Genomic DNA, 25,195 nt, shown 5'->3' on the forward strand with positions numbered 1-25,195 from the left:
CTTCTTTTTCTTTCTTCACTTCTCCTGGTTGAGAACATTCAGAAGAGTGTGCTGAAGTTCTCGGCAACCATTTCTAGAGAAAGGCAGGGTGCAGTCTTGCATCATGCAGAATGTTGGAAATATGACTTTTCTGTCTCTCGAGACGGCAGCAGGTAAGTCTGGGTGGGTAATGGAAAAGCCAGTCTTACCAGACAGTAGGGCTTCCTAGGTGGCGCTAGTGGTAAAGAACTAGCTTGCCAATATAGGCACGGGTTCGATCCCTGGATTGGGAAGATCCCCTGGAGGCAGGCATGGCAACCCACTCCAGTATTCTTGCCCGGAGAATCCCATGGACAGAGGAGCCTGGTGGGCTATAGTCCATGGGGTCACAAAGAGTCAGACACGATGGAAATGACTTAGCACGCATGCACCAGTAATCCCTGCAGATGCTCTGATCTCAAAAGAAAGGACTCCCAGGGAAGGGGTGAAACAGGAAACCCATGCTGTATTCTTACCCCAGCCACAAAGGCTGGCCCCAAGGCCAGTTCCTCCAGGGAGGACACCCAGAGCTGCCAGTCCCCTTTACAGAGCCAGCCCAGCTCCTTCCCTTTTCAGTCCTCACCTTCCTAATTGCACTAACGAAACAGACTCCCTCTCTGACCCTCTTCACTCCCCAGAAGGCAGTGTGCTGCCCCCCTGCACTTGCTACCAGCCTAGATCACAGTGTAATTTCTGGCGTGAGTCCTGTTTACACCTCTCTCCCTATCAGATTGCAAATTCCTCAAAGGCAGACACTGTTTCTCATACATCTTTCTCTGCAGTACTTGGCATGTAGAAAAGACTCAGTAAATAAAGGCAGCCAGACGTCAGCTGCGGGAAAAGTGGGAAAAGACACTCATAGTCAGGCCTGCTTCAGATTCCAGGTTTGCTACATCACAGCACATGGCAAACAGCAGGCCCTGTTTCTAGATCCTAGGGGTGAAGGAGTCTTTGGGCCTAGAAAAGAAAACAACAGTCTCAAAGGCCCTTGCTGAATCATCTAACTTCGGAGAAAACAAAACAGAACTTCAGGTCCCGCCCTGATGCTCCAGGCCGGTTATATCTATCTGGGACTTATCACCCCCTGTCCAGAAACCTTCCACCCCCTACACCTGCCCAGAAGACTTATCACCCCCTGCCCAACTACAAGTGCCACCTCAGCTAAAGAATACCCAAAACATCCCGCCTGATTAACGTTTCCCCTATCGCTTCCACAAACCTCCCTATATATATGGAGCCTCCCTGATCCCTCTCGGGGCTCAGCCTGGTCGACTGTCACCCCTCCTTGCCTAATAAAGGTAACCTACTTCCGTTGAGGTCATCTTTCCTTTTCTGCCTCGGCCCGAACTATACCTTACAAAGGGGAAGTGATGGGACCTGGATTTTGGTTTAAACTTTGCTGTGGTCCTAAAGCAAGTTACTCAACCTCTCTGAGGCCCAGGGCCCCCAACTGTAAGAAGGGGGAGATAGCTACTTTACTGAGTACTTTAAATACAAAATAATCCAGGTTAAAACACTGGACACACAGTGGGTCCTCATAGAGATGTTTGCTCTGCCATCTAGACAAACAGCACCCCCCTTTATACGTGGGGGGGTGACGGCCTGCAGGGCCCAGGTCTGACTTGGCCCAGAACAGATTCTAGAAATGGCTGTTTGCAGTAAGACCCAGCCCAGCGGCCCCCCATCGGAAGAAGGCACGAACGAGAGACCTAAACACTCATCTCTCCACACCAGCTACACAGATCCAAGGTGCCTGCTTCTTTTCCTGGCAGAAAGAGTCCAAGTCTTTCTATTTAATATAAAGACTGCCCCTCCTGAGAGCTACAGCAAGGATTGAGATGGAGCTAAATGCCTCTCTGGAATGTTTTGTGATGTTTATCATTAGAAAAGTCACCCAGAGCAGGACAGAACCTTGGGAAGGCAGACGGTGAAGCAGTCCAGACTAGGTTGTAATTTGAAAAAGGGCCCACGGGAAGGAAAGAGAGGGACGGGGTGCCCTGACTTCTGGGGAGGACGAGACGGGTTGCAAGGAGGGCTGGAATGGAAACCCTGTATCACTTCAGTAGAAACCTGGTGCTCCAGTGTTAACTGGAAAAATAGTCTCCGCCCAGTGCCTGGGGGGTTGGGGCCCATTTGGCAGGTGCCCCAGGTCTGTGAGAATGTCTTCATGAAGTCCTCCAGGTGGTTGTCCCCTTTAGCCCGTGTAGGAACGCAGGGGCTCCTGGGCAGAGGGTGCTCTCCATCCCTCACTGGATCTTCTGCAGGTCTTCGGGCCCAAAAGATTCAGGCAGCAGCTCCCGGACTGTCCTGACAACGTACGTGCCGTCCAGCTTGGTCATGTAGACAGCCCAGTCGGTGCCAAACTGGAAAAGAGGCAAAGCCAGCGTGAGGGAGGCGGTGTGGCTGAGGGGTGAGGGCTGCCCTGGCGTGAGTCTGGCCTGGATTGAGTGCCTCTTACTGTCTAATGCACCTCTCTGTGCCTCGGTTTTCTCTCCTGTAAAATGGGAATGATAATAATCATACCTGGTTGATAGGGCCTGAGGGAGGAGCCAGTGAGAGATGGCATAAGCAGTTAGCACAGTGCTTGGCACATTGCTAAGGGGCAGTAAATGCTCTGTTCTGTGATTAGGACTCAATACTTTGGCCACCTGATATGAAGAATTGACTCATTGGAAAAGACCTTGAAGCAAAAGGTGAAGTGGGTGGCAGAGGATGAAATGGCTAGACAGTATCACCGACTCAATGGACATGAGTTTGAGCAAACTCTGGGACACAGTGAAGGACAGGGAAGCCTGGTGTGCTGCAGTCATGGGGTCACAAAAAGTCTGATTTGATTTAGCAACTGAACAACAATAGGGCTTTATAAGAACAGTATCTAACCCCTGGGGCCAGATCCCCTCTTGTTGTGACAAACGACAACTCATATCTTCCTCCCTTGGGGCCTCTCGATAACTCCTGAGAACCTGGAGAGGTTGCATGCCTGCCCCGTCACACACTGTACAGTGAACATGCAGGATTGCACCATTTGCCCTTTGAGGCAGGTGCATATTATTCCCATTTCACGGATAAGAAAACTCAGGCTTTGCAGAGTAACATAGGGCAAATGATGAAACTCTTTGGGTCTCACTGTCTTTTGATATGTGAAATGGCTTTAGAGACAAAAGACTTATCAGGCAGGAAGATAGGTGTCCTGGGTGGAGAGTTAAGTCAGCAGTGGAATGGAGAGTATCCTGGGGAGTTGGAGTCAACAGCCTGAGGCTCTGTCTGGCTAGATGCTGTGAATACTGGAGGTAATGGGTGGAAAGGGCCTGCAGGAAGTGCCTGGCACATAGTAAATACCCGATGGAAGCCATTTTTACTGACAACTAGCAGTCCCTAGTGATTGCTCAGGTCTGCAGCCTGCTGTTGATGCTTTGGCCTGAATCACCAAGTTATTATTGGGCACAATACATCTTTTTAAAGCTAATGTTTTAAGGAAGTAATTTTTCTGCTAGGCGGGCTCTGCCTGAGGGTGTGGGTGAAAGTTGAGTGGAGGCAATTTAAGTGCCAGGCCTCCAGCCCCCAAGCTTCAGCTCTTATTATTTGCATTTTGGTTTCCGTTTTGCTTCTCTCTCTTTCAGCTTTTCCATTTGCCATCTCTCATTTGCCAACATCTGATCTGCGTGGAGAAAACAGCCTTGAGCGATTAGATGGAGGCAGGGCCTGGGGACTCAGGGAGCTGGTGTCCTGATGTGCTTGCTGTCTGTGGCCTGGGACACGCCGTGGTGCTGAGCGGCCATTTGCGCCCCTCTAATGGGGGGTGAATCAAGTCCCTAATGTGAATTCAGAGCCTTCCTAGTGGCACTTTTCATTTAGATTTGGGAAATGAGTCCTACTAACTGTGCCTGATTTGCAGGCCTGCCGAGCAGCAGGAGGATGAAGATGTCTGTGTGTTCTAGAGATGCTAGTAACCCCTCAAGACGCAACAGCAAAACTGAAACACCCCCTGCCTCCCCCCAAATTTCAGCAGCTCCCAAAGCAGAAACCCCCGTGGAACAAGCCACTCTGATTCTGCACAGCATCAGTTTATCTCCACTGTGGCCAAAAATAATTCGCCCCTTTTTAGGACCGTAAAGGGAGGGAGAGGGCCTTTACGAGGGGAGTGTGGGCTTTGCTGTTGGCCGGAATGGCTATCGTGAGTGCCAGCTTGCCACTGACTGGCTGGCTGTGTGTCCTTCTGCAGGTCACTTGCTTCTCTGACAAATAGGGGTAACGACCCACACTTCCCTCCAGGCGGGGCGTAGGGATTAAATGAGATGCTATATTTAGAGGGGTCAAGGATGTCTCATCAGAGCTCAAGGCCTGGGGACTCTTCAAGTTGGTGGCTTTAGCCTTTGGTGGCTCTGGTGGGCACAGGCCCCTTGAGAGTCCACCAGAGCTATTGACATCCCTCTTCCTCAAATGTATGTATACACATCAAAAACCTCACTGAGCCCAGATTCAGCAGAAAGGATTGAATTCAGCCCCTTGCTTTTTAGAATTGAAGAGACTGAAGGCTTCCAACCAAGATCTTTGTAAAAAGTACCTCAGATCCTTTGAGTCTCTTCTTAAAAATAGCCACTGAATTCCCTTTATTCTTTTCTTCCCCCCGTTTGTGTTTTAATATCACAAAATATACATAAGATTTATCATTCTTGTTATGCACCGAGCCCGTATCTCCAAACCAACCGAGAGAGCGAACAAGTCCACCGTGGTAACGCAAAGGCAAGAAGGGAATTTTTTATTTCTAGCGCGCTAGGGCTCAAGCCTCATCCGACGCAGCGGAATCAGATGAGAGCCCCGAACAAAGCAGTATGGCGGTTTATATACAGTCAGTTCTTTGTCTCAGTTACAGGGTACTTGGCGATACCTGATTGGACAGGCAGAATGAGCTCATGCAACGCCTTCCTTATGCTATCGCATATAGAAATTTTTCCTTATTTGGTTAAGGAATGTTCTTCAAGAAAACGAGAAACATGACTCAGATCCCCGGCGCTGTTATGTACCTCATTGAGCCGACCAGCCTGCCTAACATTCCCCCCCCCCCCGTTCTTAGATCATACAGAGGAATCCTCCTCTGGGTCCTGAGATACTGTTTGATATTGCTGCCGAAGCACGAACAGCTGTACTGTATTAATGCGCTCTTTTACAAAGGCTACAAGTCTATTGATAATACAAGGGCCGAACTTAAGCATTATTAGGATTATCAGGGGTCCTAGCAAGGTAGAGATTAAAGTAGTCAGCCAGGGGGATTGTTGAAACCAGGACTCAAACCATCCCTGTTGAGCCTCACGCTCTCGTTTACGCTGGGCTAGCCCCTCTCTCACTTTGGCCATGGATTCCCTAACTATTCCAGTATGGTCTGCATAAAAACAACATTCTTCTCCTAGGGCGGCACAAAGTCCCCCCTGTTGCAGAAATAGCAGATCTAGCCCTCTTCTATTTTGCAAAACTACTTCAGACAGGGAAGTTAAAGATGACTCTAAATGACTAATAGACTGTGATGTCTTCATCTATGGCTGCTCTTAAAGAGTTAAATCCTTGACTTTGCATGGACAAAGCTGTTATTCCAGTTCCAGCCTGGCTATTCCCAGACCGAACATAGTTGCTATGGTTATGGCAGTAATGGGCTCTCTCTTAACTTTATAAGCTCTTTCTTGTTAAGAGTCAATTTGTGGGCCCAATAATCATATACAGCTTCTTCTGGTCGATACAGTATCTTTGGTATCACAGCCACCATAACACAAAATTCCTTTTTTTAGGATCAAAAATGGAGCTATGTACACAGGGAGTCAACCCAGTGTGAGAGCACACCCACCATCCTCCCATCTGTGGAAATGACCACCTGGCTACAGGCAAACTCATGAGTTCAACAGTAAGGGCACACAATGAGGATCTGTCTGGCGGCACTTTGCCCATACATAGTCCCTTTCCCCACACTTCTCTCACTGTAAGGCCTACTTTTCGTCCTGTTTTTCTTCTTTTTCTTCAGAAGCTTTCATGACTAGTACCTGTGGGTTTAGCGAGGTTGGAGTCAGGGAAGAGGGATGGGGGGGTTTAGGAGGTTTAGAAGGAGAGAGAACAAAGGGTTTAAGGCATTCCGGCGGGTTTCTCACTAGATCCTGCCAGACCAGAATGTAGGGAGTCTGGTCTGGGTGCCCAGCAGGACTAGGGGTAAGCACCCTCTCTTTAACTGCCTGGATAATTTGGGGATTGAAGGTTCCCTCTTGTGGCCATCCGACGTCAAAGGTGGGGCCACTCGGCGGAACAGAAAGTCACCAATTTGCTCTTCTTCACCAGTAACGAAAGATTCTGAGCTCTAGACTTAAAATCAGAAAAATGGTCAGTCATCAGAGACAGCGGAGTAGAAGTAGATTGCCCCATGGGTACAGAGAACACGGACAATGACAACAAGACTCACACAGACAGTGCCGGCACACAGAGTCACAAAAATGACACAACAAACAGATTCCAACTCTCAATATTACTTTCAGTCTCCTTTATAGCACTAGAGACCCCTTCTCTACTTGCAAGTGTCTTACCGTCAGGACGTCCTCAGTGCCAGCTGCCCTCCCGGTTCGCTACCGGGGACCCGGCCTTACGCTGGGCTTGCCTCTTCACTTTACACCTAGATGCCTCCCCAGTACGATACTGGGCCCCGGACTTAATCTAGGCCTCTGCACTGCTAGCACCAGTGCTCAGAGCTCTCAACTCCTAACGAGATTATTCCCTTCTACCAGGAGAGTTGTCCTCCCCGGTAGGCCAGAGATCCCGGACGAGCCCCCAAATGTTATGCACCGAGCCCGTATCTCCAAACCAACCGAGAGAGCGAACAAGTCCACCGTGGTAATGCAAAGGCAAGAAGGGAATTTTTTATTTCTAGCGCGCTAGGGCTCAAGCCTCATCCGACGCAGCGGAATCAGACGAGAGCCCCGAACAAAGCAGTATGGCGGTTTATATACAGTCAGCTCTTTGTCTCAGTTACAGGGTACTTGGCGATACCTGATTGGACAGGCAGAATGAGCTCATGCAACGCCTTCCTTATGCTATCGCATATAGAAATTTTTCCTTATTTGGTTAAGGAATGTTCTTCAAGAAAACAAGAAACATGACTCAGATCCCCGGCGCTGTTATGTACCTCATTGAGCCGACCAGCCTGCCTAACAATTCTGACCGTTTTTAAGTGTACGACTCAGTTCCCTTTATTCCTGGATGAAATATACCCCCCATCCACGGACCACTGGAGCCTGCGTGATGCGGCCCTGACCGCCTCTCTGTCTTCACCCGTCACCACCCCCCAGCCTTGCCCCGTGTTCCAGCCTCTTTGGCTTTCATACTGCTCATGCAACTCACCAGGCGTGTGGGCATTAAACTTGCTGCTCCCTCCACCTGCAAATCTCGAGCTCTTGGTCTGCCTCATCTTTTCTCCTTAATTATATCTCTGATCAAATGTTATCTTCAAAGAGAGGCCCTTCTCGGCCATCTAAAAGCAGGGGTTGGCAAGCTTTTCCCCATAAAGGGCCAGATAGTAAATATTTTATGCCTTTAGGTCCATGTTGTAACCCCTCTCTCTCCCGTGGCAGGACCCAAGCAGCCAGAGGGAACGTGTGAATTGGTGTGTGTGGATGCATGCCAGAAACACTATTTGCAAGCAGAAGTCTGGATTTGCCTGTGGGCTGTTGTTTGCTGACCTTTGACTCTGACCTAGAGTCAGCTCCACCTTCAGTCACTCAGCTCCTTTCTTCTGCATTTTTTTCCTCTGTAGCCCTCATCACTCTCAGCAGCTCTAACTGTTGATTTATTTTACTCCTTATTCGTCTGTCTTCTACACTAGACTATAATGCCTGTGAGTGTAGGGCTTGGCCTGTCTTTTCACCGCTGTCTCGCCAGAGCAAGGTCAATGCCTAGCACAGAACAGACACTCACTCAGTAAGTATTTGCTGAATGAAAGAATAATTTCCAGTGATTCATGCAAGCTTGGGAAGGCCTTAGGAGTCAGCCAACCCAGCTAATAGGAAAGTCGCTGTGTCTCTTCACTTGGCCTGGCTTGGCTCCCGGGGCCCGGAAGAACAGGGAAGAGTCTGGGAGATCCATTCCAGAAAGAAAGAGAAGTTGCTTACCTCTCTCATGACCTGTCTGCAAGCCCCGCAGGGTGAGATAAAATCATCTTGCAAGTCACTGCGGAAGCAGAGAAAGCATGGATCAGTCTCTCTGGAAACATGAGAATGATTGCTTAAATTCAGGAGTCCTGCCTGCCTGCAGATTAAGTCAAATCCCTCCAGGCAGTTCCTGGTTCACAGATGAGCCGTGGCCTAGAGGCTGAGAAGAAGTAGACAGAACTTTCCACACTTGCAAGAGGCAAGACCATGAGTAGGACTATTCTTTCCATTGGTGTGTTCAACGAATGTTTAGTGAACACTTACTGTCACCCACAACCCAGGGACACAAAGGTTAAAGCGAATTTGTCTCTGGCCTTCAGCCCAGTGGGTGACAAAGAAAACTAGATGAGTTATCATTTCAAACAACACGCGGTAAGAACACATGGTAAGCAGGAGATGATTCTTGACTAGGGAGGGAGAGAGAGTATTCCATGGAGGAGGTGACATTGACCTGGTCCTTGGAGGAAGCATAGAGTTCATAAGTCATCATTAGTGAGCACCTGATCTGCTCCAAGCTCTGGACCAGGCACTTACAGACATTATCTCATTTAATTCTCAGTATAACCTGAGCATCCAGATGACCATTTCATCATCAAGGACACAGGTTCACTAAGATGAAGCAACAGTGCTATTCGGAAGCTCTGGGTTGTCCTCTGTTGCAGACAGTATGTAGTAAAGGTCCAGAGGCATAAAATAAGACACATGCGAGTCCTTGAAAGAACTGGGCAGCTTGCATCTGAGAAAGTTGAAGAGAGGCTTACAGCCAAGGGGTTGTCTCTGAGAATGAAGGCACCCGCAGGCAGCCCTCCAGTTCTGACCAGGACAAAGGATGGTGTTTAAAGAAAGAGGAAACTGTAGGAACCTCCAAGCCTGATGAAGCATCAGAGGTTAAGCCAGTGGTCACCATCACCTTTGCGCTTCTAAGACCCACAGTTCTCTGATGTCTCTGGAAGATCGCAGGATTTAAAATCCAGTTCTTGATCAGTTCCTCCTTTTGTTAATTATGTGTGATTTTGACCAAGTCAGTTTAACCCGTGCAAGGGTCATTTCTTTGCCTATAAAATGTGGGGAATGTCATCCACATTGTAGAAATGCTAGGATAAAATGAACTAAGATGTGCAAAGAACTTCCTAAACTTTAGAATGCTATACATACATTATTACTGCTTATACTAGTCTCTGGGCATTATTCCTTTAGATAGATAAGCTCTGTCATAAATTTCGTACCTTGTCATATACAGTTTTTTATACACTATGTGCTTTATGTGGTATAATATTATATAATTAATTTACCTATTTTGTATTAATAATAATTATCATATTGTTTAATAGATGCCTAGAATGTGCCAGAATCCCTCCAAAGCATCTTATAGTGTTTCTCATGTTAACTGACAAACAGTTATTTACTGAGCACCTACTATACATCAGGGACTGTGCCGGGGATAGAGTGGTGAGCAAAACAGGTGAAATTCACTGCACTCAGGAGGTTTTGACTAATCAGGTGAACCAGATAACCAGCAAAACCATCAGCCTATCAGCCAACCACATACCAGTTACAGCTAGAGACAGATACTGTGAATTGAATAAAGCAGCTGAGGGGAGAGAGAGTGGAGGGCTGCTGCTTTATTTAACCCTCATGACAACTCCCTTTTACCTGTGGGGGTCTAGGCAAAGAAAGCGTCTGCTCATGAAAAGGTGGGTCCTCACTGAGCACACTCACACTCCTAGCTATAGAGGGATCCCTTGGGGACCTGAGAGGGTGGGACCCCTGTCCAGGATGCACGCTGAGCCAGATGAACCCTTCTGGTTACCAAGCGGCTGATGTTGCAGCCAGAGCCTCTCGTTAGCTCTTTGGAGGCTGTGCTTGGGTTTTTTTGGTGGCATCGTACAGCATTCAGGATCTTCCCCCGACCAGGGACCGAACACGTGCCCCCTGCATTAGAAGCACAGAACGTTGACCACTGCACTGCCAGGGAAGTCCTGGACTCTGCTACTTTGGATTTATTTATTTATGGCTGTGCTGGGTCTTTGCTGCTGCACGGGCTCTCCTCTAGTTGTGGGGCGGGCTTCTCCCCGCGGGGCTGCTCTTGTTGTGGAGCACAGGGTCTGGGGCGCCCGGGCTTCAGCAGCTGTGGCTCCCGGGCTCCGGAACACAGGCTCGATAGTTGTGACGCGGGCTCAGTGGCTCCAGGGTGTGTGGGATCTCCCGGGATCAGGGATCAAACCCGTGTCTCTTGCATTGGCAAGCAGATTCTTTACCACTGAGTCACAGGGAAGTCCATCAAGTTTTGTTTTTTTTTAAATTAATTAATTTGGCTGTGCGGGGTCTCAGCTATGGCATATGGGATCTAGCTCCCTGAACGAAAGTGAAAGTGAAGTCGCTCAGTCGTGTCCGACTCTGCGGCCCCATGGACTGGGGTCTATAGACCATAACCAGGCTCCTCTGTCCATGGGATTCTCCAGGCCAAGAACACTGGAGTGGGTTGCCATTTCCTTCTCCAGGAGATCTTCCCGACCCAGGGATTGAACCCGGGTCTCCCACATTGTAGGCAGACGCTTTACCGTCTGAGCCACCAGGGAAGCTCCCTGACCAGGGATCAAATCCGGGCCCCCTGCATTGGGAGCACAGAGTCTTAGTTACTAGACAACCAGGGAAGTCTCTGCTTTTTATTTCATTGCACACGTGTTGCCTGAGAGCTTGCTCTACGCTAGGCAAGCCTGGGAGGGAGCAACAAAGACCCGTCAGAGAATCCCAGCCTGCAGGGACCTTGATGTCTCAAAGGGAGATCAAATCTGTGTGTGAATGTCACAACTACAGGCAGACAGTGGTTAGGCTCAGGGGAGAGGTGGGACAAGAAGCATCCCAGAAGGTGCTGGGCACACAGGGACCTTCCTTCCTCTCATCCCCCACCCCTTTCCTCCACCCTCTGCCTCCCCTGCCTCCTGCTGGGTACTGACAGTTTCCTGTGGTTTGTGCTGACCTTGGGCACACACTGAGGCCAGCTCATCAGACCTGACGCGCTGGAAACCTATCGACTTTGATGATGACAGCGGGGACCCCAGGGGGGCAAGCTCATCACCTCGTTAGCCAAATCCCCCCTGAGCTGTGCACACCGCATTTCACAGATCTCGAGGGGGCTCTCTGAGATGGTGCACGCCCATCAGCGCTAACAAGGGAGCTGGCACTTCCCATTCACTCTCTAAATCCACACTCTCAATTTAACAAATCATTAGTGCAATAATGACTGCTTTTCTGGCTTGGGGATGCCAGTGCAGGCTGAGCACCCAGAGAGGAGCGGTTGGGCGCTGGAAAAAATGCAGTTTTTGTGTCAACAAAGACATTTACTAATCATCACAAACAAAACCCAGTCATGTTGAAGAGCAGACAATGACCAAGAGAAAAAGTCTTTCAACTGGAACATTCTAAACAGAGCAGGGCCACCTCGCCATTCTCCTTTTGTTGACTTTGGCCTCCTTTTCCGCAGAATATCATTATTTTCTTGGATCAGCTTTGAAATTGAGTTATCCCCCCCACCTCTTTTTTTTCCCCTGAAGTGTAATTCACATCCTGATCTCTGCTCATCCGCACAGAATGTTCCCAGGGTGGCCTCATTTATTCCTCCCAAAGCTGGAGGGAAGTCAGGACAGACCTTGGTCCCAGGGAGAGCTCTCGGAAGCTGGGGCCCTCCTCCAAAAGCGCTTCCTTGGCTCCAGTTACTCAGGGGAAGAAACCTTCAATAAAGTGGATCACCTCAGGGGCCAGACCAAGCCCCACTGAGGATCTTATCAAAGAAATGGAGGCTGGTTTCTGTCATGCAGACCCCATCAGCCTTGCTCCTGGTCCTCATATTTCTGCCAGAAAAGGCCTGCATCTCCCCGACAACGAAGAGATCATTTACTCCTAGTCCATGACCCATACACCCAGATGTCTCTAAAGACCAACACCGGGTCAGCCTTGTAGTCTCTTTCTGGGTAGATTCAACATTTCCTACCTATTTCCCCTGTACTGTTATCTTGCTAAGAGAACTCTCTCTCACAGACAATGCAACGGTACACACAAGAACAATTTATCATTAAATCAGAAGTGTAATGGGGTCTGAATTAATAAAACAGCCCATTCATATCACTTGAATCCTGAAGCCACTGAGTCTGGGTCCATAGCCAGAACTCAAAGAATTCCCTTCGAGGGCACAAGCGGGAACTTGGATATTTCTGTTTGGGGCATGTAGAGAGAGTTGATAAGTGCTCTTGTTCAGCCAGAACTCAGGCTGGAATCTGATCAGTTTAGACCATAACCTGGGTTGTCTGGCTGTCACCCCACCAGCCTGTCCTTTTATCCTGGTTCTTGCACCTAGGGGTGACTGATGCCAAGCAAAGGTGTCACCTCGCACAGTGAAGACGGGATCCCTGGATCGGCTCAAGGAGAGCAGGGAAGAGGGTTTCCTTTCCTGTCACAGCACAGCAAAGTAGAATGAGCTCTGGAGTCAGCCTCTAGAGATCTATCTGTCCCAGCTTTGCCACTAATTCCTAGGAAAGCTACTCATCCTCTCTGGATCTCAGTTTCTTCAACTGTAAAATGGGTACAGTGGCCAGGAAGTCTAATCAGGTGACTTTTAGGTCCCTCTCGCTTTAGGTTTCTTAGTGGCCTTCTTATTGTATTTTGTAGGGATGCTATTGTACTTTGCACTACTATCAGAACAAGAACACACCTCCCTTTGTCTTAGAGTTGTCCTGATTGTTTACCTGCTCTTTAGGCTTACCAAGGGCAGAGTCTGTTTCTTATTTATCTTCTACTTTTAGCCCAGCCCCTAGAGTGCCTGGCACATAGGAAGTTCAGAATAAACAGCACAGATGAATGAATGAATGAGTAACAGGTGTGTGGTGGATGCTGGCTGAATAGATGAATGAATATTGCCATGACTGGCCTTTCTCACTCACCTGGCAATAGCGATTGCCCTGAACTCTTTGTACCCTTCCGAGATGGCCTTCTGGATGGCAGTTCGTTCAGCACAGACGCTCAGCGGGTAGCAGGCATTTTCTATGTTGCACCCTGAGAAGAGAGGAGAGCCCAGTTGTGTTACCAGCAAAACCACTTCCTGCTGCATGTGTTGAGTAAGAAGCTTGCCCCATTCCAGAGCTGGGAGGTACCTGCTACTCAGAACAAGGTAGGGGAAGGAAAGGGCAATTTGACCAGAAGCCCTGGGAGGCTTGTGACTCACTGGTGTGGTGGCTTTGCCCAAGGAATTCCCACTCTCATCACTTCCTCAGTGCTGGCATTTTGAAGCAGAACCTGGGAGCAGGCGCAGCCTCACAGGGCTGATGAACCCACCCTCATTTTCCCAGCAGAGGTCAGGGCCAAGGGAGATGCTGAGGCTTAAGTAGGTGAGCAGAGCCCCAGCCTGGGTCTCAAGAGACAGAAACCACAGTATGGGGCATGGTGGCGATGCTGATTCAAAGATCGGGCCTGGGTCAAATTTTTGATGTGGATACCAGCTGTCAAAGTTCAACCAGGGTTCTCTGTGAGTTGATTTGCAAAACGGAAGTGTCAAAAGCAACAAACTAAGAAACAAAAAGCTCCCAGGCTTTGCAAAGGGTGTCTGTGATTATACAAGCCTTAAGGCCATCGATTTCCTCCAGTGAAAGGTGGGCTGCCAAGGTGGCACAGTCCAGAGTAAGGGAGTCCTCCCTGGTGGCCCTCTGTGGAGTGTCCCTGGGGACAAATGGACAAGGGCTCTTCCCAGGAGACAAAACACTGGCATAGCCAGAGTGGCTGACCAGTAGACTCCCCCTTTGCAGGCAGGTGAGGCCATGAACCAATGGCCACAGGAGCTGGACTCTCCCCAGACCATCAGGGTGATAGGCAGTATGTCACCCTTCACAGCTTGCCCTTCTCTCTGAGGCAGGATATTCATTGTTCCTCAGTATTCATTTTCTCCTTCTTCCTTCAAGTAATACAGGTGATTCCCATTCCAATATGGCTGACCCCATGGCCGCTCAGAGACTACATTTCCCAGCCTCCCTTGCAGCATTTTGCCTAATAGGATGTGGCACAAAGTGAGGTGGGAAACTCCTGGATCACATCTTTTGTAAAGAGACTGCTTGCCTCGTCCTCTCTTCTCTCCTGCAGAGACTGGTGTGGGGTGGGACAGCTTTGACCATGTGCTTTATGCTCATGCTTATGAGGATGGAATGGCAACAAAACAGAAGGACCTTGGAAACCTGGGCAACTCCTGGAGCAGGGTTGAGTTGCCTGCTTGCCCTGGTGCGTGTGTGCCCAGTTGCTTCAGTCGTGTCCGACTCTGCGACCCCATGGACTGTAGCCCACCAGGCTCCTCTGTCCATGGGGATTCTCCAGGCAAGAATACTGGAGTGGGTTGCCATGCCTTCTTCCAGGGGGACCGTCCGGACCTAGGGATTGAACCCATGTCTCTTACGTCTCCTGCACTGGCCGGCGGGTTCTTTACTACTAGCGCCACCTAGGAAGCCGTAAATTGCCCTGGACCAGCTCTCCTTATGGGAGAGAAAAAGAATTCGAGTCTCTGCATTTGGGGATCTTTTGGTTATAGTAACTTAACCTATATCCAACTAAAACAGAAATTTGCAGTAAAAATAAGATGTAGCTTTGACAAAAAGAACAAAACCAAAACTAAGTGGCCTTGGCTTAGCAGTTGGGAATGGGACTTCCCTTGTAGCTCAGTTGGTAAAGAATCTGCCTGTAATGCAGAAGGCCCGGGTTTGATCCCTGGGTTGGGAAGATCCCCTGGAGAAGGAAATGGTGACCCACTCCAGTATTCTTCTCTGGAGCCCCCCATGGACAGAGGAGCCTCTCAGGCTACAGTCCGTGGGGTCAAGAGAGTTGGACATGACTTAGCAACTAAACCAATGTGAAGGAAAACAAACATATGGCAAGAAGGAAAGCTGATGGCCCTTGATACTCCTGGCAGATTATTTGATAAAGCCCCAACCTGTAATAAACTAGAAGGCAAACTACATTACTGACTCAGAGGATTTTTCTACCTGGCAACGTGAGACAGCCCTGTGGCAAAGATCTGATTAAGGCTGTCATTTCCACCTAGCCATTGTTTCGGGTGCTTCAAGGTAGCCATCGTTCAAATGAGGCAGCAGGGTAGGGCTGGGCAGGGAAACCAGTTAGTAAAACAGGGGAGTTGGCAGGCTGAAGAACTATTACACAGATTCTTTGGGTGAGACAGAATTGAATAGCCAACGAAGCCAAAGGTCTGGCCTATAAAAGCCTGCGATTGTTCAATCCCTAGAGAAATCCAGGGCCCCCCAGACCCTACCATCAGAAGTAAGCTGAGAGAGCTGTGTGCCCTCCAGGAGGGCATTCTCTTGGACACCCACTTTGGCTGTATGGCCGAGGATGATAAATGGTCAAGGAAGAAGCTCCTAGAGGGCAAAGCCAGCAGCCTCAGTGGACAAGGGAGTTATCCCCAGGACGGAAAAGGGAGGCAAGGTGTACTCCAGTACACCAGTCTTCACACTTCTTGCCCCACAGACTTGGTAACTGCATGGACTGGTGGTCCACAGGTGTTCTGTTTGCCTAATGGGAGATTTGATGACGGTTAGTCTTTCCTACTCCACATTGTGTGGTGCCTGAGCGGGTATGAAGTGAGGGGCAGATGACTATTTCTTAGTTTTCAGGCCCCTGGATTATCAGGGCCACATCTCAACCTGAGAAGGGGGACTGTGCACCACCAAGGGATCCTGCTGCTAGGGATGGATGCAGCAGCTGGGTGAACTTTGGGTTGTCACCCTCAGGAAGTTGTAAGTGGGTCCAATGTGTATGAAGAAAGAAGTACACAGATACTCACAAGCCACAGGTGGTTTTATGGCAAAGACTTAATTGTTCTCAGTGTTCACACTCCCAGTAGAACCCACTGAAGTTTAGGGATTTCTCTCTGGCAGTCCTGTGGTTAAGATTCGGCCCTTCCAATGCAGGGGGGATGGGTTCCGATCCCTGGCTGGGAAACTAAGATCCCAACAGGCCAGGAGGTGAGGCCAAAAAAAAAAAAAAAATCTACTGGAGTTTAGTTGGGCACATCCCTACCTAGCTAGAAACTGCTTTCCCAGCCTCCCTGGAAGCTTTGTAGAGTCCTACAGGTTTAGCCAATGGGATGTGAGTGCAAGTGTTGGATGAAACCTGACCCGCATTGGATCAATCAGAGCAGAGCAATTGACCCACACTGGGCCAATCAGAGCTGAGCACCTGACCTACCCTGGGCCAATCAGAGCTGAGCACCTGACCTACCCTGGGCCAATCAGACTATGCTTCTCTGAGGGAATTTCAGTTGTTCTCTAACATTGCGAGTTGGGCCTGGGTCCTGTTGGCGGCCTAGTTTCTGTTGTTTACAGAGGAGACCAATAGGAGGCAGTGAAATGAGAATCAACTCAGATGAGAGATGGTGGCAAAAGAGTCTGGCCTTCTGCTACCGGTTGCCCCAGACGTACAGAAACACTCCACCGTTTAGCTATCGGAACCAACGTACCCTCCTTCTGCCTAAAACAGTTTACTTGCCTTAGTATCATTTGCAACTGCGCAGAAATCAATTAATACAGTTGGGATACAGGACAGCGAGCAGCCAGGGAGTTGTAACCCCGAAAGGAGTGCTTGATATTTATGGACTGCCTGATTTGGCAAAGCACGTGTTCATATTCACATGTGAGTTACTGCAGCCTGGAAAGCGGGCGCCTGAATGCTCAGCCGCTCTGCTAGGTTAGTGAATAAATGACTGAGTCTTTCTTGCTCCCTACCTAGTCTCTCCCCAGCCAGGTTTCTGATGCCTGCTGGAAATGACTTCCTTTAAAGATAGCCTTGCCTGCTCGCACCTGCCTGTCCCTCCCACCTTTGTGACCTGTGACCTTGTTTAAACACCAACTCACCTTAAAACACAGTCTCACTGAAATGCCACAAAGAAAAAGAACCACTCCTTGTGTCTGTCAGGCCGGGTTGAGAGTTGGCTCCCTTGCGTTTGACGTTTGCTGCTCCCAGAAGCAGAAGAATTGCTCCCCATTCCACTTCGGTCTAGCAACCTTCCCAGCCCTTGCCTTGTCCCTGACTCAGGAACACTCTTCCCATTAGACATGATTCACATAAATCTTGGGTTTTGCTGAGGTGCTCTTAAAGCAAATTGCTAGACTGCCGGAGGTCCAGACTCTGAAGACAATTGCCTGCGTCTGCTTTTGAAGTTCAGAATGACCTCTTATAGAGAACCCTTCCTTCGCTGTGTGTGAAATGTCAACAATCCAGTTAAGGAGATGGAGAGAGTGTTTTAGAAGGGAGCGTGCTCACATACCCTACTGTTCAAATAGGATTTTGTAGAAAGAGTCCGTGGGTTCTGTTCCGCTTTGGGACCCTTTGCCCTCTGGCTCTGAGAATTTGGGAAAGAGACTGAACCTCCTTGAATGTCTCATTTTCAGTTTGTAAAACGAAAATGACAGCACCTTCCTCTCAGGCCTCTAGTGGGAATGAGTTGAGTTCACGCAAGTAAAGCAATGAGCACAAGCTTTGGCACAGAGTAAATATCCAGCAGCTGGAGCTGCTATTCCTAATCGCATGAACGTCAAGGCTCTGGTGGTGGTGGGACTGAGTTTCTGCTGCTTCTTCTCAAGGTGTGACAGTTACCCTGTCTCTGCCCTTCAGGCCACTTTGAAATCCTTTCCATGATTACAAAAGTCCCTCGTCATCTGGTGCCAACCTGCCTAACCTCTTGGACTTCATCTCCTTTTGCTTGCCAGCTGTTTCCCAAGTATACACCTGCTACAGGGCCTTTGCACTGGCTGTTCCAACTGCCTGGGACTCTCTTCCCCGCTCTAAGCACATGGCTCACTCTACCTAGGTCTCTGCTTAAAGGTCACCTCCTCAGAGAAGCCTTCCCTGATTACTCTATCTAAAATTGCTTCCTCCCTCTACCACCTCCAGCTCTCTCAATCCATCTCTCCTGCTTTAACGCTTAACACTTCCCTGGAGTGTCTCTGCTCTCTAATTTCCCCATTACTCCCCAAGTGTAAATTCTTGAGGGCAGGGACTTGGTCTGTATAGTGCATTACAGTACGATCAGGGCCTGGAACAGTCACTGGGCCCAGAGCCTAAAACAGGGATGCTCAGTTACTTACGATCAAAGGACTGGATTTTTGCACTTTGATGCTAAGTCTCTGAGGTCCAAAGGAATAAGTGTATTTGAGGCCTCTAGCAAGTTCAAGTGTAATTTCCCAGTCTTGCTTTAAAAAACAAAAAGAGGAAGAAGGGAGGAAGAAAATCCTTGGCTGGGAACGGTAATCCTGAAAGGCCAGACAATTTTGTTTTGCTTCCCTGAGCCCAAAGAACAAAAACGTCATCTATCCAGGCAAACCAACTCCATTCCTGGTGTTCGCCTCACTGACTCAAACATACAGGAGAGACGGCCTGGGATGGTGCCAAGTTAGGGATCCATACTTAGAAAAGATTATTCCAAAAATAATACAATGAAGATAGTGCTATTACTACTAATTGCTTTCTTTTAATCTTTTCTTTTATTGCTTCCCTTTGGGCTTCCCTGGTGGCTCAGCTGGTGAAGAATCCGCCTGCAACGAGGGAGACCTGGGTTCGATCCCTGGGTTGGGAAGATCCCCTGGAGAAGGGACAGGCTACCCACTCCAGTATTCTGGCCTGGAGAATTCCATGGACTGTGTAGTCCATGGGGTCGCAAAGAGTCGGACACGACTGAGCGACTTTCACTTTCACTTTATCTGCCAGGCACTCCGTGGAATTTTTAACAGTTCTGTAGGGCAAATGCTATTACGACCCCATTTTACAGAAGGTAAAAGCTGAGACTAGGGGCAGGAAGGCAACTCATGTCCTGGCCTGACAGGCACAGAGAGTGTTCTTTTTCCTTGTGGTATTTCAGTGAGGCTGTGTTCTGAGGTGTTTTGGTACTTAAGGTACTTTGGTACTTAAGGTAGAGCTGGGGTTGGATATCATCAAGACAACAGCAGGGAAAAGAATTCACAAGGAGGTGACTGGGACCAGTCCCCAGAGAAGCAAGTACTGTCCCCACTCTCTCCGCTCTGCCTTCTGAGGGATCTTCAGATTAGAGCAGGGCTTCCCACATTCAAGCAAGTGGGCATCTCCTGGAGGGCTTCCTAAAAGATTTCTGAGGGACTTCCCTGGGGGTCTAGCGGCTAAGACTGTGCTCCCGGTGCAGGGACCCGGGTTCAATCCCTGGTCAGGAAACTAGATCCCACATGTCGGGAGGAAGAGCAAAGATTCCACGAGCTGCAACTAAGACCCTGCACAGCCAAACAAATAAACAGTTTTTTTAAATTAAAAAACAACAAGATTTCTGAGCCCCACCCCTTGAATTTCTGCTTTAGCAGTTCTTGATCAGAGCCCATGAACTGAAACTTCTAACAAAGTCCCAGGAGGTGTCAGAGGCTGTGGGTCTGGGCCACGCGTGAGAACCGCTGCACTCGGCAAGTGTCACGGCCACGTGTTAGCGCACTCCTCTCTCTCCGTGTTCCTGCCTCCCTGCCCACTGCAAATGCCACGCGGCGGTTTCACTAATGAATTCTATCCTAACTCAACCAGAGAGCTGAGGGGTGTTAGCCAAGCCTCTCTTTGTGATAAGCTGCTTTTGAGTGACAGTGGAAAGGACCAGTGGATGAGGCTGGGATGGGAACGGGTGGGCAGGGCTATACGGAGAGAAAGCTGGTTAGGGAACCCGGAGGCCTGCGGAGCAGGGCTGTATAAAGCATAAAGAGTGGTCCTGAGGGAGAAAGGGAGCCCCCAGGAGGGAATCCGGAGGGCAGGGACTGGATGGGGGAAGACAGATGAAGGATCAGGTTTAAAGGTTAAGTCAAGACAAGCTGCATTCAGCAGTTAACCAGAATGTCCTTAAGTTTTTTTTTTAACATGGTTTGTCCCTCCCAAATTAATTACAGCTGATCCAGTAAAGTGACTCCATGACCTCCCCGCCTCCATCCGCAGGAACGACACATATAGAGTGCGACAGTCGCTCTAAGAGAGGAGGGAAGGGAGGGGCAGACCGTCATTCCAAGAGCTTGAGCTGAAGAAGAGGAAGTCCCCCATCCGTTGGGTGGTGCCCGCAGGGTGGTCCTCCGTGAGTCTCCCCAGCCCCTCCCGCCTGGCCAGCCACAAATGCTGGCTGAGCACTCAACTCCAGGGCAGCCCTGGCTGGCCCCACCCCCGCCCCCTTGTGTTCCATCCTAGCTCTTCTCCGGGTCCTCACTGCCCCAGTCCTCCAGCAGCTCTCTCTGCCCCACGAGCACCTCCTCCTCTCCTCTCCCCATGGCAACGACAGAAGGTAATTGTTGGAGTAATTAATTACCATCCTGGTGGCCCAGCTGCAAGGGGCACAAGGCCCTGGCCGGGGTCAGGGTAACAGAGGAAATAAAGCCATAATGACGAGATCGTGATGGCAAGGCTATCAGACTTGCTTTTGAGTTGGCCAAGACACCGGCTGCCCCTGAGGGTGGTAACTCCACGGAGGGCTAGTCTTTTGTGAGGCTGGAGAAAGTCACAGAACTGGTCCGACCCATCCCGCTCTGAGCTATAAACTCACAGCGTCTGAGTTCAGCTGTGCCCTGTCTTCTCAGTTCAGTCGCTCAGTTCTGTCTGACTCTCCGTGACCCCATGGACAGCAGCACACCGGGCTTCCCTGTCCACCACCAACTCCCAGAGCTTGCTCAAACCCATGTCCAGTGAGTCGGTGATGCCATCCAACCATCTCATCCTCTGTCATCCCCTTCTCCGCCTGCCTTCAGTCTTTCCCAGCATCAGGGTCTTTTCCAAAGAGTCAGCTCTTCATATCAGGTGGCCAAAGTATTGGAGCTTCAGCGTCTGTGTCCCAGTCATCTCTGATTCACCCCCTGATGCCCTACCAGGTTTCCTCCGGTTGTCCTCTCCAAGCCCAGCCTTCCTGCCATCTGCTCTCCCTTTCCTTCTAAGTAAGGAGACCCAGGGGTTCTGGTGAATCCCCTCCATCAGTCCCCTCTCCTCAGCACAATTCTCTCTGCCCCCTTCTGCACATCCATGCTGCAGTGAGGGGCAGCAGAAGGAGCAAGGAATTTGGAAACAGATAAAACTAATCCTAAGTTATCCCATTTGTAAATGTGCATTTGGCTCTTGGTTAGGTCTGCTTGTTACCTCCACACTCCTTGTAGTAACAGATCACCCTCTCTGCATCGAGGAGGAATGTGTGTATGAATCAGCTGGCCCCATCATACTATCCCACTGTGACAACAGTGATTGGCCCAGGGATGTGCATGTGACTGGAGAGGGACCAGTCAGAGCCCTTCCCTGGAATTTTTCCATCTTGAGCTAGTGGGAAAGAATTCTTCCCTCTCTGCTTTTAAGACTGGAAGAATGTAAACTAGGGATGCCTGAGCTCATGTTCCCTGATGCCTGGAGAAAGCCTACCTTTAGAAGAGAGAAAGAAACCAGCATCCAGGATAAAGAAGAGCATGGTGGCGTTTGAGTTCCTGGATCCAGTTGTCCCTGAGGCAGGATCTACTTGTGCCCATTATGGTTCTGGTTGGTTTCTGGCATTTGCAACTCGAAGTACTCTAATGCATGCAACACTCATTGTCTCCTCTCGTGTGGTGGCTATGAAATTGCAAAAGATCTTTCATAGAAGTGTTTGTGTGTGAGTGTGTGTGTGTGCTCAGTCACTCAGTTGGGTCTGACTCTTTGTGACCCCATGGACTGTAGCCCACCAGGCTCCTCTGTCCATGGGATTTTCCAGGCAAGAATACTGGAGTAGGTTGCCATTTCCTCCTCTAGGGATCTTCCTGACGCAGGGATAGAACCCACCTCTCCTGCATCTCTTGCACTGGCAGGCAGATTCTTTACCCCTAAGCCACCTGGGAAGCCCCATAGAAGTACTTAGAGAAGGCTTAATCCACTGTAGTTATTAATATGACTGTTGGTTCCTGCCCACGATGTCCCGAGCACCACTGAACTCTGTCTCATCCTTCCCCTGGTCTCCCTGGCTGGAAACCCTAGAATGCTATTTTTTCCTTTTATTCTCATATGGCCCGCCCTAGGTCCAGTCCATGTGCCCCGTACAACCCTCCCAGATAATTCCTTCCTCTTCACCCCACTTGCCAGTGACCTAGGCCAAACCACTCTCTCATACATTCAACGAACCTGAACCACAGGCCAGGCAACATGCAGTCAGCGAGCAAGACATACATCACCCCCTTGACACTCTTTCCTCTGCCCCCGTCCTCCTTGGGTACCTGTCAGACGCACTGTCCTCAAACCCCACTTTCATGTTACTTTTCTTGGCTCCCTACTTTCTACCTCATCAAATCTCAGTGTCTCCACTTGGCCTTCCAAAGCCCTCCACAATCTGCCTCTAAACCATCACTATCATGCCATTAATGGCAGTAGTAGTAGAAGCAGTCACCAGTGGTGACAGTCCTATCGTGGGCCAGAAACTGTGTGCTAAGCACTTTCGCCCCCTTAAAGGCATTAGCTCATGGAAAGCTTCACACCCAGGGGTGAAATCTGACATCCTTCGTGACTGAGGCGGCAGGGGCGCCACCCATCAGGGAGGACCGCTGGGCCGGGAACACCAGCTCTGCTCACAGCCATCCTGAAAGGCAGGCCCTGTGATCCTCCATTTACAGATGTGTAAGCTGAGACTCAGGAGGGTTAGCCCAGGGTCACACATAGCCAAGAAACAGCAGTGCCAGGATGTAAACTCAGGAGTCTCTAACTCCTCCAGGGCCTGTACCCCATCCCATGATGCCTCCACGAATGCCCACCACACCACCCTTTTCCTGGTGACGTCAGCTCCTTCCCTGCCATTTAAACAGGTCACACCTCTGCTCACTTATCTGTTCTCTCCTACAGTCATTGGCTGAGGCTTCCGCTTGGAGCCATGGCCTGTACAAGCGGAGGGGAGACCTCTGTGGGGGCAGGGACCGTCATTTCTGCTCCCAGGGGCATCTCTAGCACCTGATACATTACCTAGCACATAATTGGTGCTTGGCAAACATGTGTTGAATGAATAGATCAATGCAAGGATGGGGAGGGCCCCTCTCTGTACACCATCCAGAGGGGATATGGAGGTGCTGGGGGAATCAATAGTGGATTGCACGTTCAAGGCCCTGAGCCTGTGGGTTGCAGTGTTGTTTGAGGTAGCGGTTAATGTTTAATGCTCATCTGAGCCACTGGGCCAGGCCTGAATTTCCACATGATATTCAGAGATTTTTGTATCCCCCACAGGAAAGCAAACTTGGGAGTCAGGGAAACTCTAAGTTCCAATCTCAAAAGGGAAGGGATGAGATGAACTCCAAGGACAGCCCAGAAGGGCCACCATAGAGGGGGAGGTGTGGGTCTCCAGCCAGGCTCCCAGCTGAACAGCGGTGGGGGCAAGGGGCTCACATTTGACCCGGGGGGTGCTTGGGGTGGGTGTGGGCTACCAATGAGATTACACATGTGAGCCTCTGGTCCTTCAGATGGCTGCTGCCAGGTGGAAGGGGGAGTCTGGGCGGCAGGACTGGGGATTCGCATCTGTTGTCTGGACCAGTCCTCATCTGTGTGGGGCTGCGGTGGGAAAGTGGGGGGAGGGGCAACTGGCGTTTCGGCTTACCCGCCACCTCTACGCCCCGCTCCCCACTGTCATTAAAGGGGATGTCCCTAAGCTTAGCAAAAACAAGTCTGAATTATTGTTCAAGTTAGTTTTTCTATGAAGCCAGCAAACCAAAGAAAAGTCGCTTAGGAACAGATTAGTGCCGGCTCAGATTCCTGTCTCTCTCTCCCCAGGCAGGCATTCAATACTGGCCACCCGAACCCCACCTGGCTCCTTTTCTGCAAGGCCCACGCTCGACTAAGGAGTCAGCCCTGGATTCCTCGATCTCACGCCCAGCCAGCCCCCTGGGTGGTGGGTGACAGGAAAAAAGCAGGGTTTGGGGCGCCCCTAGCCCTGGTCACCGAAACCCGTGAGACCTCGAGCAAACCATGTCACCTCCCTGGACCTCAGTTTCTTCACTACAAAAAATAGGCATAACTCCTAGGTTGATGAGTGGGGGGTGGGGTGGTGAGGACTTGCTGATGTAGCCTTGAAGTCTTTGCAGGGTGCCAGACACAGAGGAGGGGCTCAGAAAGTGTTAACCGTCTCCCTCCCGGCTCCAGCGGGAGCTGCCCGAGGCTCTGCCTGTGTGGCCTCCCCTTCCCCGCTTCCTTCCCCATCTTGCCTCCGCTTCCCAGGCCCCCCAAGGAATGGAAAGCCATGGGGCTTGAGCAGTATATTCATCCCGGCCGTCTGGAACAGCAGGCAGGGCCGGGGGGTGTGGCGGCCTTGCCCAGCGGAGTGGGGAGACGGAGCACCCCTGTCGCCCGTCCGCGTCCTCCTCTGACCTCCCGCCCAGGCTGCCGCGAAGGGGACCCCCAGGCGCCGCCCTTACCGGAGAAGATCCTGCCGTCCCCGGTGAGGAGAGCAGCTCCCACGGGGAAGCGGCTGTAGGGGCAGTAGGCGGACTTCTTGGCCTCTTGGCAGGACAGCAGCAACCGCTGGACGTGCTGGGGCTCCAGGGCGAGGCTGGGACGCTCCTGGGCCATGTCGATCCCCCGGGGCCGGCGGAGAAGCGGAAAGCGAGCTCGCAGCCGGTGTGGGCTGGGCCCCACCGCGACGGCAGCTCCTCCCCGGGGGGTGTGTCCTTGCCGGGAGGCGGCCAGGTGCGCGCCCCTGGGGGTGCTGGGCGGGGCGGGTGAGGGAGAGGGCTGGGGACAGGGTGTGTGTGTGTGTGTTCGTCCCAGCGTGGATGCCCAGGGTCCACGGGTGCTTTATACGCTCCCTTGGGGACCACTCCCACTGCTGGCACGCACTGATGAGTCAGAGGGTCAGGGGACGGGTGCCACTGTGTAGGACGTGACTGTGGGCACTCTGGCTTCAGGGAAGAGGCCCTGGAGTGGTCAGTTTGTGGTCTGGGAAATCCAAGCTCCAAGTGTTGACCACCCTGTTTGTTGAATAACTC

At 50.5% G+C, this 25,195-nt stretch overlaps 1 protein-coding gene across 1 annotated transcript; it reads right to left on the bottom strand.

The window, feature by feature from the left end:
• Positions 1-2,264: 2,264 nt before the first annotated feature.
• Positions 2,265-24,779, bottom strand: CDA (cytidine deaminase). Its single transcript, XM_052636323.1, has 4 exons — positions 24,626-24,779; positions 13,133-13,244; positions 8,157-8,214; positions 2,265-2,381 (listed from the first exon to the last, which is right to left on the bottom strand). Exons 1-4 carry the CDS (start codon positions 24,777-24,779, stop codon positions 2,265-2,267), a joined length of 441 nt encoding a protein of 146 aa, XP_052492283.1.
• Positions 24,780-25,195: the final 416 nt, after the last annotated feature.

Source organism: Budorcas taxicolor, chromosome 2, assembly GCF_023091745.1.
Source record: "Budorcas taxicolor isolate Tak-1 chromosome 2, Takin1.1, whole genome shotgun sequence".
Classification (NCBI taxonomy): Eukaryota; Metazoa; Chordata; class Mammalia; order Artiodactyla; family Bovidae; genus Budorcas; species Budorcas taxicolor.